The sequence below is a fragment of the Benincasa hispida genome, chromosome 5, assembly GCF_027475165.1.
Source record: "Benincasa hispida cultivar pf3 chromosome 5, pf3_genome.v1.1, whole genome shotgun sequence".
Lineage (NCBI taxonomy): Eukaryota > Viridiplantae > Streptophyta > Magnoliopsida > Cucurbitales > Cucurbitaceae > Benincasa > Benincasa hispida.
This window is the reverse complement of record NC_143482.1, coordinates 33,036,341-33,054,716: the sequence shown is the minus strand read 5'-3', so window position 1 is coordinate 33,054,716 and position 18,376 is coordinate 33,036,341. Positions and strand designations below refer to the sequence as shown.

The 18,376-nt window shown below is 35.4% G+C and overlaps 1 protein-coding gene across 1 annotated transcript; it reads left to right on the top strand.

The window, feature by feature from the left end:
* Positions 1 to 15,012: 15,012 nt before the first annotated feature.
* On the top strand, positions 15,013 to 15,471 carry LOC120077289 (uncharacterized). Its single transcript, XM_039031179.2, has one exon. It carries the CDS (start codon positions 15,013 to 15,015, stop codon positions 15,469 to 15,471), a length of 459 nt encoding a protein of 152 aa, XP_038887107.1.
* The last annotated feature ends 2,905 nt before the right edge of the window (positions 15,472 to 18,376 follow it).

Genomic DNA, 18,376 nt, shown 5'->3' with positions numbered 1-18,376 from the left:
CTAGGTAACTTGACCTTAATCATGAGCTAACTATGAACTTCTGTTTATTCGGGATTATCCTTAGATTTGCATAGATAAGGGTTGGCTCAACAACGCCGGCTCAATAAGGCTCCCATTTCAGGGGTAAGACTGTGTAGATTGTTGGGGACATAGGGTGGAAGATGGAATTCACTCCTACCCACTTTTAGGGATCGTAGAGAGGTTATTCCTTTAAGTGTTGACTCCAGGTATTGAACAAGGGGTCCACCCTCTCATTGGTTCGAGAGGGATTTGGTTTGATGATCAGATCACACACAAACATATTGTTCATTAGAGGATCAGTGAGACTTAAGGAACAAGAGGTAATCTCGGGGGTAAAACAGTCTTTTGACCCAGCCGTTATTACAAACAACTTGTGAAGGATTAACCTACTAATCATGGTTATATCGAGTAGACATAATATATCTACAGTCAGGGGAATGCAACTACATGCTTTAGTGGAGTGACCCAGTAGTATGATTTTTTTTTTCATATTGAGGCCTTCATTTATTATTTGTCATTTTAACATGACTTTAAAAGTAATATAGAGTTTGTCAATTTGAGTATAGTTCAATTAGTATACGAATGTGCTAGAAATCGTGAATTTTATAGTTCAAATTCATCTAATCCAATTATATTAAAAAATAGTGTGGAGGTCACAAATTTCTAGTGTGGATGAAAGGGAAGGGTAATATAAATTTTCTTACCACCCACTCCATTCTCTTTACTCATGAATTAGCATTCACCATTTATTTTCTCTTATTGTGCTATTTTTTTAATTACTTTTTCTCTCTTTCTCCCTCCTCAACTTTCATTTCTCTTTTCTCCTCCCTGACCAACCTCTCTCTGTGTTATTTTTCTACTTTTTATTCAACTATTTCACCATCTTTAAAAGATCCATCCCATGATTGTTATTTTATATATACATATATTTTATTTTTATCCGTCTATTTCAAATTTTTAGAACTCGAACCATCACATTCCTTTCACCTTTTCATTAAGGGGTCGTTTGGTTAGAAAGTTTTCTCGATGAGAATTGACACAGATATACAAATTTCATATTTCTTTCACATTTTTCAACACTTTGTCTCTATTCCCAGACATCCTTTTCCCTTCCAAAATGGTGTGATTTCTCTTTTCCCTCCATTTTCTTATTTTTTTTATCTTGTATATAAGTTTATTTTTAATATATTTAATTAATCAATTAATTATTATTAATTTAAGAAATTTAATGTCAACATTTATTTTAGTAAATCGATAATGATTCATTTAAATGTTTACTTAATTTATTTTTACAATAAAATTTTTTCTTATTTACATAAATTATGAACTAATTAGCTAACAGTATCTTAAATATATTTAATTTGTAAACTACTATTAGTTAAATTTAGTTACTACAAAATTTCTTTATTCAATAATAATAATTGATTATTATTTTTTGTAATCAAATATGTATTTATTGAAATTAATTTTAATTTGATCATTCATTATTGATTATTTATAATATTTAAACTATTTATTGTGATTAATTTTTTTTACTTAATTCATTATTAACATATCATATTTATAAAGCTTTTTTAGTATTCTTTATTAACCTATCATATTTTTATCTATTTTTTCACTTATTACATAATATATTGTTTATTAAAATATATTTTCTTATATTATTTTATTTAAAGTAAAATTACTAGCAAAGTTAGAGATCAACTACCTAGCAAAGTTAGAGATCAACTACCTAACAAAGAATTGTGATACTACCAAAGTTAGAGATCAACTGTTTATAATATATTGTTTATCACACAAGACGTCCTAGGAAAGTTAGGAACAATAGCAAAGTAATAGTTAGTAATTCAAGCATGATCACACAGAAGTTGGTAACCTAGTTTGGTGATCAACTACCTACGTCTGAGAGTCAGTGTGTCTAGGAAAAATAATCTACTACTACATAAAAGTCAAGCAATTACAACGGTTGAATTTTTCTGTAAATAGCAAAGATTACAGATCCATATGTAAAGGCTAACTTAGCTAATTACCTAGGCTCCCCTTAGATGTGAGACACCCTCTCACCCGAACTTAAGCTCCCCCTAAGTATTTAACTATTAGTGCTGTCATTTTTAGACTCTATCTAAACGTTTGAGACTCCTTCTCACTTGAAGATATCTTTCCTTTTACTTGTGAAATCTCTTCACGTGTGAACTTAGACTCCCCTATGTCTTGAGAACTCCCTTCTCGTTGAATAATAACTCAAGCTCCCCCTGAGTATAGAGAAATCCTTCTCAATCAACTTTGTCTTAGGCTCATCCTAAGACCAAATTCACCTTCATGATTATGAAAATCCTCATTGTAATACCTCTCATATGAACTCACTCTTTTCTTCTTTTTGTTCTTTCCTCTCTCTATATTTTTTTTTCATTTTTTTCATATTGCTTTTATTGTCTTCCTTTTTCTCTTGCTTTTTCTTCTCTCTTTTTCTTTTAGATAAGTGGAAAAATTGGTTGGTTAATTTCTTCTACATGCATTACTAAATTGATGTTTAGGAGAGTTTAATCTTATAAGGCCTTTAAGAGTGACGACAAACACCTAAGCCCTATAACGCTACTCTAAACATGCAAAAGACCTGGGATAGGCACGCAAAGAACATATGTGTGGATGAGAGATAGAAATTTTTTTTTCCTAAAACTTATCCAAAAAATCTTCCTACATTATCTAAAACATGCAAGATCCTAAATGAGCGTATCATTAACTGTCCTAATAATGGGCACAAGCAAAATAGAAAATAGGCATACAAAATCACAAAAGTCTGAGCTCAGATGCCGAAGGACTGCCCGATATATACCAACACACAAGCAAGTGATACCCAAATCACCCCCAATTTTCAAAACATACATTGTCTCTAATGTATAAAACCAGGGAACAAATTGAAATGGAATAGAGAAACTCCCCTTAATTTGTGCATGCTAAAGGGAGAGATGAGCTTGCTTCAAGATTCAGCCTCAAATGATATTCTGCAAACAAAATTTTCTAAATAAACTAAAAAGAGAAAAACAAAGAAGCTACACAAAAAATTGAAAACAAAGGGAAAGCGATAAAATTTTAAATGCCTGGCTACCTATAGAAAGCACGAATATTTAAGGTCGATTGCTCAGCCGCATTCGGCTTGATCATCCGGGATTAGAGTGATGGGTTTTATGTCCTAAAACTCGTGGTTTATAAAAAATAAAACTTATTCTGAAAATTATTGAATATATGAATTGCTTATTTCGTTTTAGAAATAAATCCAATAAACTAAAAGATGACTATTACATGAGTACTTGAACTTTATGTGGAGACATAAAAGTGAATCAGGTTCAAGTAAATAGTCAAAATGATCTATAGTATATGAATAAGGTTGGATGCCTTATTCTGGTAACAGTATCAGATGCGGCCCACTCTGTAGTTATTACAAGGAGTTGTAAAGTGCTACAAACAAAGTGATCCTAATTCGTACATGTGATGAGATGAAGAGTGAGGGCGTCCTGTGCAATGAGTTTGCACAAGATTGGACCACAAAATAAGTCATTCTTACTTTATAACGTTGTTTACTGTTTAAGAATGACTATTTCAAAGCGATAACCTAGGTAACTTGACCTTAATCCTGAGCTAACTCTGAACTCCTATTTATTCGGTATTATCCTTAGATTTACATAGGTGAGGGTTTGCTCAACAACGCCAGCTCAATAAGTCTCCCATTTCAGGGATAAGATCGAGTAGATTGTTGGGGACATAGGGTGCAAGATGGAATTCACTCATACCCACTTTTAGGGATAGTAGAGAGGTTGTCCTTTTAAGTGTTGACTCCAGGTCTTGAACAAGGGGTCCGCCCTCTCATTAGCCCAAGAGGGACTTGGTTTGATGATCAAATCATACACAAACATATTGTTCGTTAAAGGATTAGTTGGACTTAAGGAACAAGAGGTAATCTCAAAGGTAAAACAGTGTTTTGACCCAACCGTTATTACAAACAACCTGTGAAGGGTTAACTTACTAATCATGCTTATATCGAGTGGACAAAATATATCTACAGTTAGGGGAGTGCAACTACAGGCTTTAATGGGGTGACCTGGTAATTAACGAATGAGGGTTAATTTGGTGTAAAGAGTTTAGCCAATTAATCCCGAATCGTTGGAGTCCATGATCTGTTGGTCCACAAGATCCTCCTACTAGCTCACAAATGAATTAGGCTTTGAGTAGTGTGATAAGTTGATTTGAAACGTTTAAATCATAATTAAGAGAATCAGTAATTATATGTGATATAATTACGCGTTTAATTTTAGAATTAAACAAAATTGGAGAATCAATTAATATTTAAATATGATCTAAATATTAAATTCATGAATAAGGATTCATGATAATGGAATTGATGATAAATAATTTAATATTGGATACTAATTTAATTGAATTAATTAAATTGTTTAATTAATTATTTATTATTAATTTTTTTAGAAAAATTAATTTTGAATTATTTTTTATAAAATTAATATAATTTTTAATTTTAATTATATATTAAAAACTAAAATTAAGATTTAATTTGAAAAAGAATTTCAAATTAAAAAGAAAATAAAGAAAAATTTAAAAATCCCAATTAGGGATTTTCCCACTTTCAAGTAAGAAGGTGAGTCACCTTCTTACTCACAATTCCATTATCAATTTAAGTCAATCTTCAAAGTTGGAGCTGTAATTCATACAAGAGAAGGTTTTTCATGATTGTCATGCAATAAATAAAGAAGATTGAAGTGGAAATCAGGTAGGCAAACTGGTGATATCTAATGCTGAAGAAGAGTTTTTTAGGCTATTGTAAACCAATGTCATTTCCTCAAATTTCCCTGAATTTAAACTTATTTGAGTCCCACAACTCAATCCAAGACACCTAGAGGATAGTAGGGAAGGTCTTGTGGTGGTTCACAAGTTGAATGGAAGAAGATTGCTACTGAGATTCAAGATTAAAGTGTTTCTTCAAAGGTATGACTTGAAACCCTCTCGTTAGTTTATGAGCATGCTTGATTCAAAGCCAAAATTAATGAATTAGAATCCTTAATGATCCATTTTTCTTCTACTGTATGTTTTCTAACTCTTTCACAGAGATGATTAACACCCCTCCATCACCTGTCTGTGAAGCGCTGGATTGCAAACTATCATGCGAGGGTAAAATCTCATTGTAAGAAAAATGATTAATAAAGGCATCTACATCAAACATGGTGAACATCTTGGACTTTCCACATCACTCAATGGAAATTAACCCTTCCTCAACATCTATATGGGCCTTGGCGGTGTTAAGGAAGGGTCTTTCTAACATAACAAATTTCCAATCAGAAGAAGCATTTGCACTAACATTCAAAACATAAAAGTGAGAAGGGAAGAGAAATCCATCAACATTTACAATTACATCTCTAACTACTCCTAAAGGCTTAATCAAAGAATGGTCTGCCAACTGAATTATAATTTTAGGACTTTGCAAATTTTTAAGTTTAAGCTATAAAAGATGGAGGTAGGCATCAAATTCACAAAAGCTCCAAGATCTTACATGATATTCTTAATCTTCTTCTTACCTATTTTCCAAGGCAAAGCTAACATACATGGATCCTCGCTTCTCTGGAAGATTACCTGGCAAAATTGTCACTGTGTTCTCAAGATTAGGCTTGCTGGGTTTTATGTCCTAAAACTCGTGGTTTGTAAACATTAGAACTTATTCTGAGAATTCAATAAAGTTGTTGAATATATTATTTTATAGAAATCCAATAAACCTAAGTTCCTTGACTATTATATGAGTACTTGAACTTTATGTGGAGACATACAAGTAGGTCAGGTTCGAGTAAATAGTCAAAAAGATCTATAGTATATGAATAAGGTTGGGTACCTTATTATGTTAACACTATTGGATGTGGCCTACTCTGTAGTTATTACAAAGTGTTTTAAAGTGCTACATATAAAGTGATCCTAATTAGTGCATGTTGGGACATGGGAGTGGGGGTGTCCTGTGCAAATGAGTTTTGTGCAAGATTGGACCATGAAACTTGTCACTCTTACTTTATAATGCTGTTTACTGTTTAAGATTGACAATTTCAAAGTGATGACCTAGGTAACTTAACCTTAATCCTGAGCTAACTATGAACTTCTGTTTGTTTGGGATTATCTTTTGATCTGCAAACGGTGAGAGTAGACCAATTGCCTCTGCTCAATAAGCTTACAATTTTGGGATAACACCGGATGAATAGCTGGGAACATAGGGTGCAAGAGGGAATTCATTCCTAACCGATTAGGGTTAGTAGAGAGGTTGTTCCCTTTAAGTGTTGATTCTGGGTCTTGAACAAGATGCCTCACCCTCTCATTGGCCTGAGAGGGATTCGATTTGTTGATTGGATCATAAGTCAATTGTTCATTAGGGGACCAGTGGAACTTAAGGAACAAGAGGTAATCTCTGGGGTAAAATAGAGATTCGACCCAACCGTTATTACAAGCAACTTGGGAAGGGTTAACTTACTAATCATGGTTATATCGAGTGGACATAATATATATATACAGTGAGGGGAGTTCAGCTATGGGCTTTAGTGGAATCACCCATTAGTTAACGAATGGGGGTTAGATCGGTCTAATGAGTTTAGCCAATTAATCTCGAATCGTTGGAGCCCATGATTTGTAGGTCTGCAGTGTCCACCTACTAAATGGGTAAGCTTTAGGGTAGCTTGAGAAATTAATTTGAAACATTCAAATTAAATGGAACAAGAGAATAAATATTTAAATATGATTTAAATATATAAAGATGATTATTGTTCAAAAATTAATTTAATATTTGATTTTAAATTAATTAATTTTTTAAAATTAATTTATGAAATTAATTTAAGAAAATCAAATTTTAAATTAAAATGATTTAAAAGTCATTTTTTGGAAAATGGAAAAATCGTTTTGCATGGCACAAAGTGGAAAAAGTTTTTTTCCATTATCGTCATCTTTATGCTCACACACAAACCATGATCTTCTCTACCTTGATTCTCCAAGCATGAGCAAGCCATGCACTCCATCTCTTTGCATGTTCATCTTGATATATAAATAAGATTGTAGTTGTTAGAGAGGGAGAAGGATACAAAATTTTGTGAGAAAAATCATGGTGAAGAAGAAATTGTCTTTTTCAATTTGCTACTGTGAACTTCCCTTGTTTCTCCACATCTACGAGCTGTTCTTGAGTCCCACAATTCTGCCTAAAGCTCAAAGAGCATAGTAGGGAAGGCTTTGGGGTGGTTCACGTTGATATTAAGTAAAGACAGTAGCTGAATAGCGATTTTCTTGAAGAGTTCTTCAAGGGTATGTTCTGAAAAAACATTTTTATGAACAACATACTTTAGTTTTTGCCAAAATTAGTGAATTAAAATTCTTATGGATCCTTGATACTTCCACTGCGTGTTATTTAACTCTAACAAGGCTCTTCCTCCTTTTTGACCCATTTGAACATTGCTTATCTCAAGAAAGTAGGTAGGCACAAGTCCAAGAGTTTCGTCATTCACATCTTTCTTGTTCTCACTTCTCTTAAGACTGAGAAATCTGCATGGAAAGAGAGCTACATGGGTGCTACTGAGACTTCTAGATCGATCATAGTGAATAGTTCTTGCTCGAAGTCTCTTAAGTAGTATGGGCTCTGTTTCTTCTTCCTTCGACTCATCGTCTAGACCAAACACTTCGTTGAATTCTTTTTTAATCAACATATAAATAGATTCAAAAGGACCCAGAGCAGTTACCACTTACATTCTTTACCTGGTGCTCAAGCTGAGTAGAGAGCTTACCATTCTAATTCTCCAATTTTGAATTCCCACTCTTATCTCCTGTTGGAACAGTGAGCTCTCTTTCTTGAAAGTCATTGTCTGCTGCTCAAATGTCCTACAATTCTCTACCAATGACCTTACAATGTCCTCAAATGGTATACCCTTCAGATATTCAGTTGGCCTTCCTCCCTAGCAGAAGTTTTAGTGGTCTCGCCATCCTTGATTTTACGAGCTACTATTAGGTTCATACCTTCTTCCTCCCTGGTTGCCAACATTGTTTAGTTCTTCCATAAAAGCTTAAAGTTGCAGTTGAGCAAGGCATACGTATTGTACAAGAGAAGTAAGATGAGATATTTGAGATTTAAGTTCACTTACCTCTTGAGTACTGACCATGATGGTGTGAGATTGCATCCTGAAGTGTTAAGAGTTTTTAGCCATCATCGAAATTAGTAGTCTGGCCTCAGTGGGAGTCTTTTCAGCTAATGTTCCACCAACTGCAGCATTGATAGCGCTCCGATCTTGGGAGAGAAACCCCTCATAGAAGTACTGGATGAGAAGTTGGTTTGAAATCTTGTGGTGTGGGAAACTTGCACACAATCCCTTGTAACGGTCTAAGTACTCATATAGAGGCTCTCTAACACCTTGAGTGAACCCATAAATCTCTTTCCTTATGCTATTGGCTCTGGAAGCAAGAATGAATTTTTCCAAAGACCTCTTTTTCAACTCGACCCACGTTCTGATAGACCCCGGAGGTTGGTAGTATAGCTAGTCTTTTGCTTCTTGCTTAAAAAATAATGAAAAAGCCCTTAGATTTAATTGCTCTTCAATAATTTCATGGGGCCTCATACCCTTGCACACCACATGAAAGCTCTTCAAATATTTGTTTGGGTCATCTCTTGGACTTCCAACGAACTGTGGTAGCAGATGAATTAGGCCTGACTTAAGCTCAAACAGAACAGTGGTCTCTAGTTAAACAATACACAATGGCTATTGTGTCAAGTCGGGCTCAACCAACTGCCTCGATGTGCACTCTGGGCATCCCTCATGTCTGCCTTAGGCTCTAAGTGCTCAGTTTCCTCCTCTTTATACTCCTAAATGTCCTTTTCAACTTCTTAGTCTAATTGAGTGTTGTATTCTCCTCTAGTCTTTTTCTTCTTTCTCTTTTGAGTTGCCGCTCCTCCCTATCTATATCTGCAAAACAATGAAGCCTATGACTTATAAGGGAATGGGTCATACACAAAAGAAAATCATGCAAACTAATCGAATTCAATAATTGTCTAAAATTTTTCTAGATTCCTCGACGACGGTGCCAATTTGTTTGGTCGAATTTACTGTCGCTCATAAACGCTCACTATTCAAATAAAATTTATAAAATCCAATCTTTACTACCAATACTAAAATGTAGTATGAGTGGAAAGACTAGGTCGTCTCCTCAAGGAATCTGAGAATTTTTGCTAACAATTGAATTCAGATGGTCACAGGGGGGTTTTGAGAATTGTTTTGATGGCAACGAATTTAAATGGCATGAAATTAAATGCGTAATTTAAAATGAATTTAATTCAATCTAAAGAATCCTAGCTTAGAAAGTCAGAATCCACTCATCTACTTGGTTGCTCATAGAACACGAAGAGGACTTGCATGCTAAATTTTATTCTTGGCTCATTTACATGGAAGACCATAGCTAAACGGCCTACATACTACTTGATTTCTGAATCATTCTATATGCTTAACTAATTGGGTTCAAGTGCCCATATTAATTTTACATACGCATTAAGCCTAGGTATCTAGCCAAGACAATTGGAAATTGGAAAGCCATTTAACTAATCGATTTAGTTCTTGAATTAGGCAAGTCATGCAATTAACAAATAAGAGTTTCCCTAAATAACTTGAAAATTAAACACCATGCAACACTCTATGCCCTAATGAGATTCACATACAAAGATGCATTCATTTATAGCAATCAAAGAAAATCATAATGGGGTTATCAAGTTATAATTGTTTCTTAAGCATAAAAGTTAAAATTGTTCAAGAATAATAAAATTACAATAGCAACAAGAAGTCTAATCAAGCCTTACAACCAAGAATCGATAAGTTTCAATCCTATCCTAAGCTAGAAAATAACGTACCTTAGCAACACATAGAATGTCAAAGATTAATCAAATAAGCAAGAAAAGAACTGAAAGGTGAGAAATATAGAAAAAATTGTGTGGTGGCTTCGAAAATCGAATCCCCCTCTTTGCTTTAAAAAAAATACTGCATATATATGGAATCGGCCAAGCGCCAACACAGGGACGCTACGAGGTGCACTCCTTCGTTTAAATGCAAAAGTAGAGCTAGTCTTCTATTAATGTCCAAAGCTCTACAACACTCTAGGGTAGTGCCGTGACACTCCCTACATTCACACGCTACTGCCTTTGAGCGCCAAGTGTAATGCATGGCATGTGTACCTTCGCTCGGCCAGGGGCACATTGGAGTACTTTTCTCTTACTTTTCAAAGTTGATATTCTAGAGCTTCGTTTTGACTCTTTTTTGTCCTGTTTTCTTCCTCAATGGTCCATATTGTCTCTTAGTTACCCCATTACCTACAAAATAGCATAATAAACATGTAAAATCCTCGGAAGAGCCGAATTAAGAAAGGAAAAATAGCACTTTTATGGTGTTATCAACAACCAATGGGACTCATTCCATAAATGATAATTATAATATCATAGCGATCATATCCAACATGAAAAATGCAAACATAAGATCTCGTACCATGTTTATAATATCATAGCTCATAGATTACTACATTGCCACCTAATCCTTAAATCATTAAAGCATAGCAAATCATTCCATAACATTCAATAGCATGCTTTCTTGGTATTGTTGGGGTTGATGCCTTAAAGTCTCGTGTCCTGTAGTTTGTAAACAGCTTGTACGAATGCTTGTGTTGTTAATATATGATATTTACTTCACATCTTGTTTTTTTTTTGCTCATTTACTTGTTTTATTTGCTTTACCACAAACCAATAAACATAAAATTCTTGGTTATCTGTATGTGACTCAAGCATGTATGTGGTGACATATAAGTGAATCATGTCTTGAGTGGTAACCAAAATGGTCTGTAGTATATGGATAAAAGAGGGAAACCTTATCCTGGTAACGCTACGGACGAGGCCCACTTTGTGGAATAGTTACAAGTGTTGTGACTTGTTACAGATGGTCTGATCCTGATCATTCGTGTTGGGGACATGCGAGCGGGGGCGTCCTATACAAAGAGTTTGTATAAGACCTGACCACGAAGTGTTAACGTCTCATTATATAACACCGTTCATAACTGAGACTTCACTTCACTAGGATGACCATGGGTTACATAACCTTAATCCTGAGTGAGTTGAGAACTCCTGCCATTGAGGGCGGTCCTTTGATTTGTATGGGTGCGAGTGGCCAGGTCACTGATTCAAACCTACTATTTTGAGGATTCGTCTGATTTGGGAGCTGGGAACTCAGCTGCACAAGATGGAATTCACTCCTTCCTCGAGGCAAGGGTAAGTAGATAGATGGCTCCCTTAAGGGCTAATTCCGGGGCTTGAACGATGTGGCGCCATGAATCTTCTCTTGGCCCGAGAGGTGTTCACATATAGTTGGACTATGTTGTATTATTTATTAGAGAAATCAGTGGTACTTAAGGAGTGAGATATAACTACAGGGGCAAAACGGTAATTTGGTCCAGCTGTACTTATGAGCATCTGTGAAGGGTCATCGTACACATGATTGTTTATATTCGATGGACACAAAAATATATCTATGGTAAGAAGAGTTCAGCTGTTGGTCTTTAGTGGAATGTTTGACAGTTAACGGATGGTGGATCTCGTGGCTAAAGAGTTTAGTCAGTTATTCACATACCATTGGAGTTTCGAGCCACAGGTTCATTACGATCCCTGGGCAGCTTGGATAAAGTTGAGAACCAGTGTTTGAGTTAATTTGAAATGTTTAAATTGACAAGAGGAAATTCAATTATATATGATATAATTAAACTGGTTAATTATATATGATATAATTGGCTAAATGTATGAGTTACATTATTTTGGAGGAAATTAGATATAAATATGATTCATATCAAGTAAAGGAGAAAATACTATAGTAGATATGTGATATCAAACTATAGGATATAAATATAATATGATTATATTTATTAATTAATTAATTGATTAAGTATATGATAATTAATCCTAATATCATGTTTGGACGTGGATTAGTGGACAGCATCGGTTATGGTAACCGATGAGTTAAAATGAAAAAAATTATCTTTTTGAATAGTACAATCGATAATCCGTTATTTCGCCCAAAAGAATTCGTGAAGCGCGCGTTGGTGAAAGAAAACGATCGATCGAGAACCTATACGATAGTCACTTCTCTGCCTAAATGATTGTCCATCTCGCGCTAAACGATCGCACACTCTCGCCTACACAATCGGATAGCTTCTCTAAATAATCGTATAGTGTGCTGATTTAACTAAATGATCGTAAACCTTTTCCTAAACGATCATTCAGCATATCCTACATGATCGTGTAGCTTCTCTATGCGATAAGCACTTTTGCTATGCGATATCGTTGTTTTCTCTCCCACTTACTTATCACCTACACGATTCATTTCTCCTTCGTCCTCTACTAAATTTACCAATGGCCACCCTTTGGGTTTTCACAGCAAGAATACCCGGGGCTCATTAGTGGTGTTGTTGTCCCTGTTGAGGTCATGAGTTCGCGTTGATCATGCTGCTGCAGTCGACGTTTTCCGTCGGGCGTTGGTAGAACATTTGGAGGGTCCACTGCGTTTGAGTTCTGGAGATTGAAGATATTCTTTAACTGGTATCGAACTCTGTCTTCTTGTTATTTATCTTTGTTAGTAGCTTGCCATTAATTAGTCTTTGTTTGTATAATTGTATGTGTTGAATGTATATTGTATGTATTTCGATCATGATGAGATCGGAGCGATCCGAACGCGCTTATGGAACTCTCGGTATGAGATCCTTCAGGTATATGCTCGATCTTAACTTCAATAACTTAGTTCAGGCGCTTGGCTCGTAGACAAATCGGTAATAAGACACTTACCTTGTTATTAAGCGCAAATATATCCAAGCGAAACAATCTCGAACACAATCCTGAATAAGAACCTACAATAAAAGTAAACAATTTAAACTCAAGTCTTCAGGCTGAAACCATTCACCAAATTAACCAACAATAAACTTAAACAACTCCAACTCTCACTCGACAAGTTGTTTGATTTAAAACCACATCAAAGGTTCAAAATAAATAGGACCCAACAGCTCTACTGCCAAAATCTTCATTTAATTCTAATGGGCAGCGACTTTAAACTTTCAAATCCAACCTCCTAGACAACTAAACCAATAATTAAGTCAATAATTAAGTCGATACTTACCGTGGAACCAAAAAATGTCAACAATATCCCAAAACTTACCCAAAAAATCTTGCTGAAATATAAATCGATCTTTGGTAGTGTTGGACGATGGTTCTTGACACACCAAACTTTGGTCTAACATCCAAGTATGATAGGCATCAATAACTTGAACCCAAAATTTAATTAGTATTTAAGAATCTTCAAGAAACCAAACTAAATTAGTTAAATTTTACACCAAATAAAAGTCTCATGACACGTCACAACAAACGGCGACAATAGCTTGATAGAAACAATAGTGCAATCATTGACAAGACAACGATGTGCTCGTTTGACCAACGACTGGAGAAGAGTTCAACTAGAGAGGGGAGACGCACAATGGATCCAATGCTTGATGATAACTTGTAGAATATAAGTTATTCTAGTCTTTTACTTAGAATAATGGGGGTAGATAAGAAGAATATGTGGTTATTCTACTAAGAATTCATGATGAATATTAAACTTGTGTTGAAGTACATTAAAAACACCTACTAACCGCATATCATAAGTTATATTGCACCAAAGTGTCTATTTTGTAATTGACCGCAAGATTTATCGCATGTGTTGATCTTCCAGAGCAAATAGTTGACCGCATGCCTCGAGATCTCGAAGCCTGTACCATCCGATCTTCTGTCAAGCATCCATAATGTTGAGCATGATTGCAGTGTTGACATCATCACCTATCGTGTTAGACGATGACAACTAATCAGAGCGGGAATCCCCACAATTGTCAATGCACAGCCCTATAAATAGAGCCTTGACACCCATAACCGATTATATGGAGAGACTTTGAGATTTTGATGAGAGAACTTCCATCTTTCAAATTCCATCCCGATTCATCATCAGAACTTTGCTGAAGCAAGAGTCTGAGAGGGCCTTCTCCATTCACAAAACCACCCTTATCACCAACAACTCTGACATCCATTTGTTGGGAGTAAGAAATTGCTGACAATTGCCTTTCCCTTTACTTCCTTACTACTATTTGTTGTTGTATATTACATTTTGTCTAAGAGATTATTCATTTTGTAGACAATGACTCTTATCTTTATCTTAATATTATCATGGCTATTTTCATCATCTTCTCCATCTTTATCTTCACTTTCTCATTTATCATGAGTAACTAGTCTTCACGGGGTGAGGGGGAAGGTTAAGGCCATAAACTAAGCTGAATATGTAAAATTTGCCTTGTTTGCTTAAGGTATGATTATTTAAATGCTTGCCTATGATCACTCATTGAGTCAAGTAGCTATAACTAATTGCCTGAGAGGGTAAGTAGTTGTGGATCTCATTAAGCAAAGTAAGAAGTGTTTCTAGAGATAGAAATAACCTTGCTTTCAAGGCAACAACATTCATGCATCATAGAAATATGATCAGTGTGGCTGGCCACCAAGATGTGTGTGATGAACAGAAGTTGTGAGCCAGAATTAACTTTTATGTTGAAGCTTAGGGATGTGACATTGATCTGCCCCAAACCTTGATTTCTCCATATATTTCTGACACGTTAAGGCTTCTATGTTAATTAAGTTTTCTCACAATCAATTTCAATTTGAACTTCGATAATATAAAAACTCCAAAAACAGCAAGCCTAGAAGCATCATCCCAAGTTCTTGATGCAACAAAAGAGAAAAACAAAGCAAGAGAAATCTTGCAAGTGCTAGCTTTTTTTCCCAATTGGTTAAAGAAGAAAGGTGATAGCCAACAATTCAAGATATTCCTAGATATGTTGAAACAACTACATATAAATATCCCTTTGGTTGAATCTCTCGAGAAAATGCCAAGCTATGTGAAGTTTCTAAAGGACATCTTGACCAAAAAGCACAGGATGAGTGAATTTGAAATGGTTGCGCTCACTCAAGAGTGTAGTGCATTATTCAAGAATAGCATTCCTTCAAGTATGAAAGACCCTGGAAGTTTCACTTTATTATGCTCAATTTGTGGGAAAGAAGATGGCCATGCGCTATATGACCTAGGAGCCAACATCAACTTGATGTCTCGGTCCATCATTAAAAATCTAGGTATTGGCAAGGTGAGGCCTACTACTATGACTTTGCAACTAGCTGATCGATCCATAATGTACCCGAAAGGCAAGATCGAAGACGTTCTTGTGCAAGTTGATAAATTTATATTCCCTGCAAATTTAATAATTATGGATTACGAAGTTGACAATGAAATACCGATCATCTTAGGCCCCTGCAAATTTGATTTGGAGATGTTCAAAAAGGAGAATTGACTATCAGAGTTGACAATCAACAAGTCAAATTATATATCTTTAACACATTGAAATTTCTAGATGATTTGGAGATTTGTTAGCACATCGACAATATCGGTGCTAATTGTTAGGAGCTACTTGAGAAGAAATTGCAAGAAGAAGAGAGTGAGTTGATTATGGAAGAAGTCCACACGGTGATGAAAACTGACCCTATTTCCAAGTATTTAAATTTTAAATGAACGAGAAGTAGCAAGGATAAAACCATCATTGGAGGAATCCCCTATCCCAGAACTGAAGCCTTTACCGGAGCATCTCAAATACACATACCTGAGTGATAATGACACTTTACCAATCATTATCTTTGCCGAATTGGGCATAGATCACGAGATTGCCTTAACACAACTATAGTGGGATGCTCGCATGACACCTGTGGGGGCAAGCCAATTGAAGGGTGTAACCAAGTTTAACGCTCTAACTATAATCTGAATAAGTAAATCGTAAGCCATCTTTCTTTTCAAACAAACACATTACAAATCAAAAAAGGGATACGAACGTATTTGGAATGAGAAAAATGTTTTTGAGCAAAAGTTTGTCGGATTCAAGACTAAGAAAACATTTCCTTAGAGAAGTAACCGGGCGTAAGAAATAGGTGACTTGAAAAAGGGAGTGCAAGTGAAAAACACTATGAGAAGCTAGTCAGCGCAACTTTAAGCTGTCGAGTAACTTTCAATTTCTTCAGTATTGGATATGCTTGTGGACAAGTATTATTCTAAATTTGGGGGCTAGATAAGAATAGTATGTGTTGATCTACTAAAAATTCATGATGAATATTAAACTTATGATGAAGTACAATCAAAACACCCTCTCACTGCATATCATGAGTTATATTGCACCAAAGTTTCTATTTTGCAGTTGACTATAAGATTTATCACATGCTTTGATCTATCAGAACAAATAGTTGACCGCGTGCCTCAGGATCTCTAAGTTTGTACCAACAAATTTTTGTCAAGCATCCAGAATGTTGAGCATGATTGCATTGCTGACATCCTCACCTATCGCGTCAGATGATGATGACTAATCAAAGCGGGAATCCCCACAATTGTCAGCGCACTGCTCTATAAAGAGAGTCTTAACGCCCATAAGGGAATATATGGAAAGACTTTGAGATTTTGATGAGGGAACTTCCATCTTCCAAACTTCATCCCGATTCATCATCAGAGCTTCGCCAGAGCAAGAGTCCGAGAAGGCCTTCTCTATTCACACAACCACTCTATCACCAGTAGCCCTGACATCCATCTGTTGAAAGTAAGAAATTGTTGAAAATTGCCCTTCCCTTTACTTACTTACTATTATTTTTTGTTGTATTACATTTTGTTTAAGAGATTATTCATTTTGTAGACAATGACCCTATCTTTATCTTAATACTATCATGGCTTTTTTCATCATCTTTTCCATCATTATCTTTACTTTCTCTTTTATCACGAGTAACTAGTCTTCACGGGGTGAGGGAGAAGGTTAAGGCCATGAACTAAGCTGAATCTATAAAAGTTACCCTGTTTGCTTAAGGTATGACTATTTAAATGCTTGCCTATGATCACTCATCGAGTCAAGTAGTTATAACTAACTTTTCGAGAAGGTATGTAGTTGTGGATCATATTAAGCAAAGTAAGAAGTGTTTCTATAGATAGAAATAACCTTGTGCTCAAGGCAACAACATTCATGCATCATAGAAATATGATCAGTGTGGCTGGCCATTGAGAGGTGTGCGATGAACTGAATATGCGAGCCATGATTAACTTTTAACTTGAAGCTTAAGGATGCGGCATTGATCTCCCCCAAGTCCTAATTTCTCCACATATTTCTCATGCGTTAAGGCTGTTGTGTTAATTAAGTTTTCGCATAATCAATTTCAATATAGTCTCTGCTAGTTTAGATACTTACATCACATAGCTTAGTTAATCGCAAGATTTCAATTCCACTCTATTAACATTAGTTTCACAACATTCGCATATTTCTCTAGCATTCTTGGCACAAATCTCCATGTTCAACCTTGGGTCAGCCCGAGAAACTTGTTATCTTGTTATACTTGGTATGAGAACAAGAAAACTTATGACTAGCGCATGATTTACTACAATTGAGTGCATAACATAACATCGCATATATATCCTAGTGTAGTTCATGATTGATGCATTTAGAAAGAAACACTTGACTTACAATGCGAGCGACTAAGAGAGTGACATTGGCAGATCCGACAAGGCGGCCAATGTCTAGGAAAGCAACGCTAGCAGATCCGACTAGGCAATATGAGCAGATCTAAAGAAGGCGGCGGTTACCTAGGCCGCATGACCGATTGACTGGACTGGGCGGCGAGCTGCAGCTCGGTGTCAGTCAATATCGCTAGACCCACAACAAACGACGGAGGGAGGTGGTGGCACAACGTCTGATGTCAAGAGGGGAAGAGACGTTCAACACCTACATGAAGAAGATGGGTTGATGAGGGTTTCAGTGCACGCGAATTGAGGATTGATTTAATTTCTTTTTTTTTTTTTTTTCATATTTATTTATATATACATACATAACCTCTAGGTCAAAATCCTAGTTGGACTTTATATATATATTCACATATTTCCTTCTCTAAATTCCCAATCTTCCACAATTTAAATCGAAGACTCACTTCACTCAAAAATTAATATTCAAACTACCAAATCCTTTCTTAATTGTAAAATTGAATTAACTAACTTAACACATTAACTTAATTTTAACTTTAATAATTCCAAAAAATACAACCCAAATATTTCAAAATAATTAAATTAAAATTATTTAAATATTCGGGATGTCACAATCATCAAGTATCTTAGGAGAACAAGGGATTACATGTCCATATATGGAGCTAGGGATTTAATCCTTACAAGATACACTGACTCTG

Excerpts from the sequence above, each read along its gene's own strand:
- LOC120077289 (XM_039031179.2), top strand. The coding sequence starts at position 15,013 with ATGCCAAGCTATGTGAAGTTTCTAAAGGACATCTTGACCAAAAAGCAC.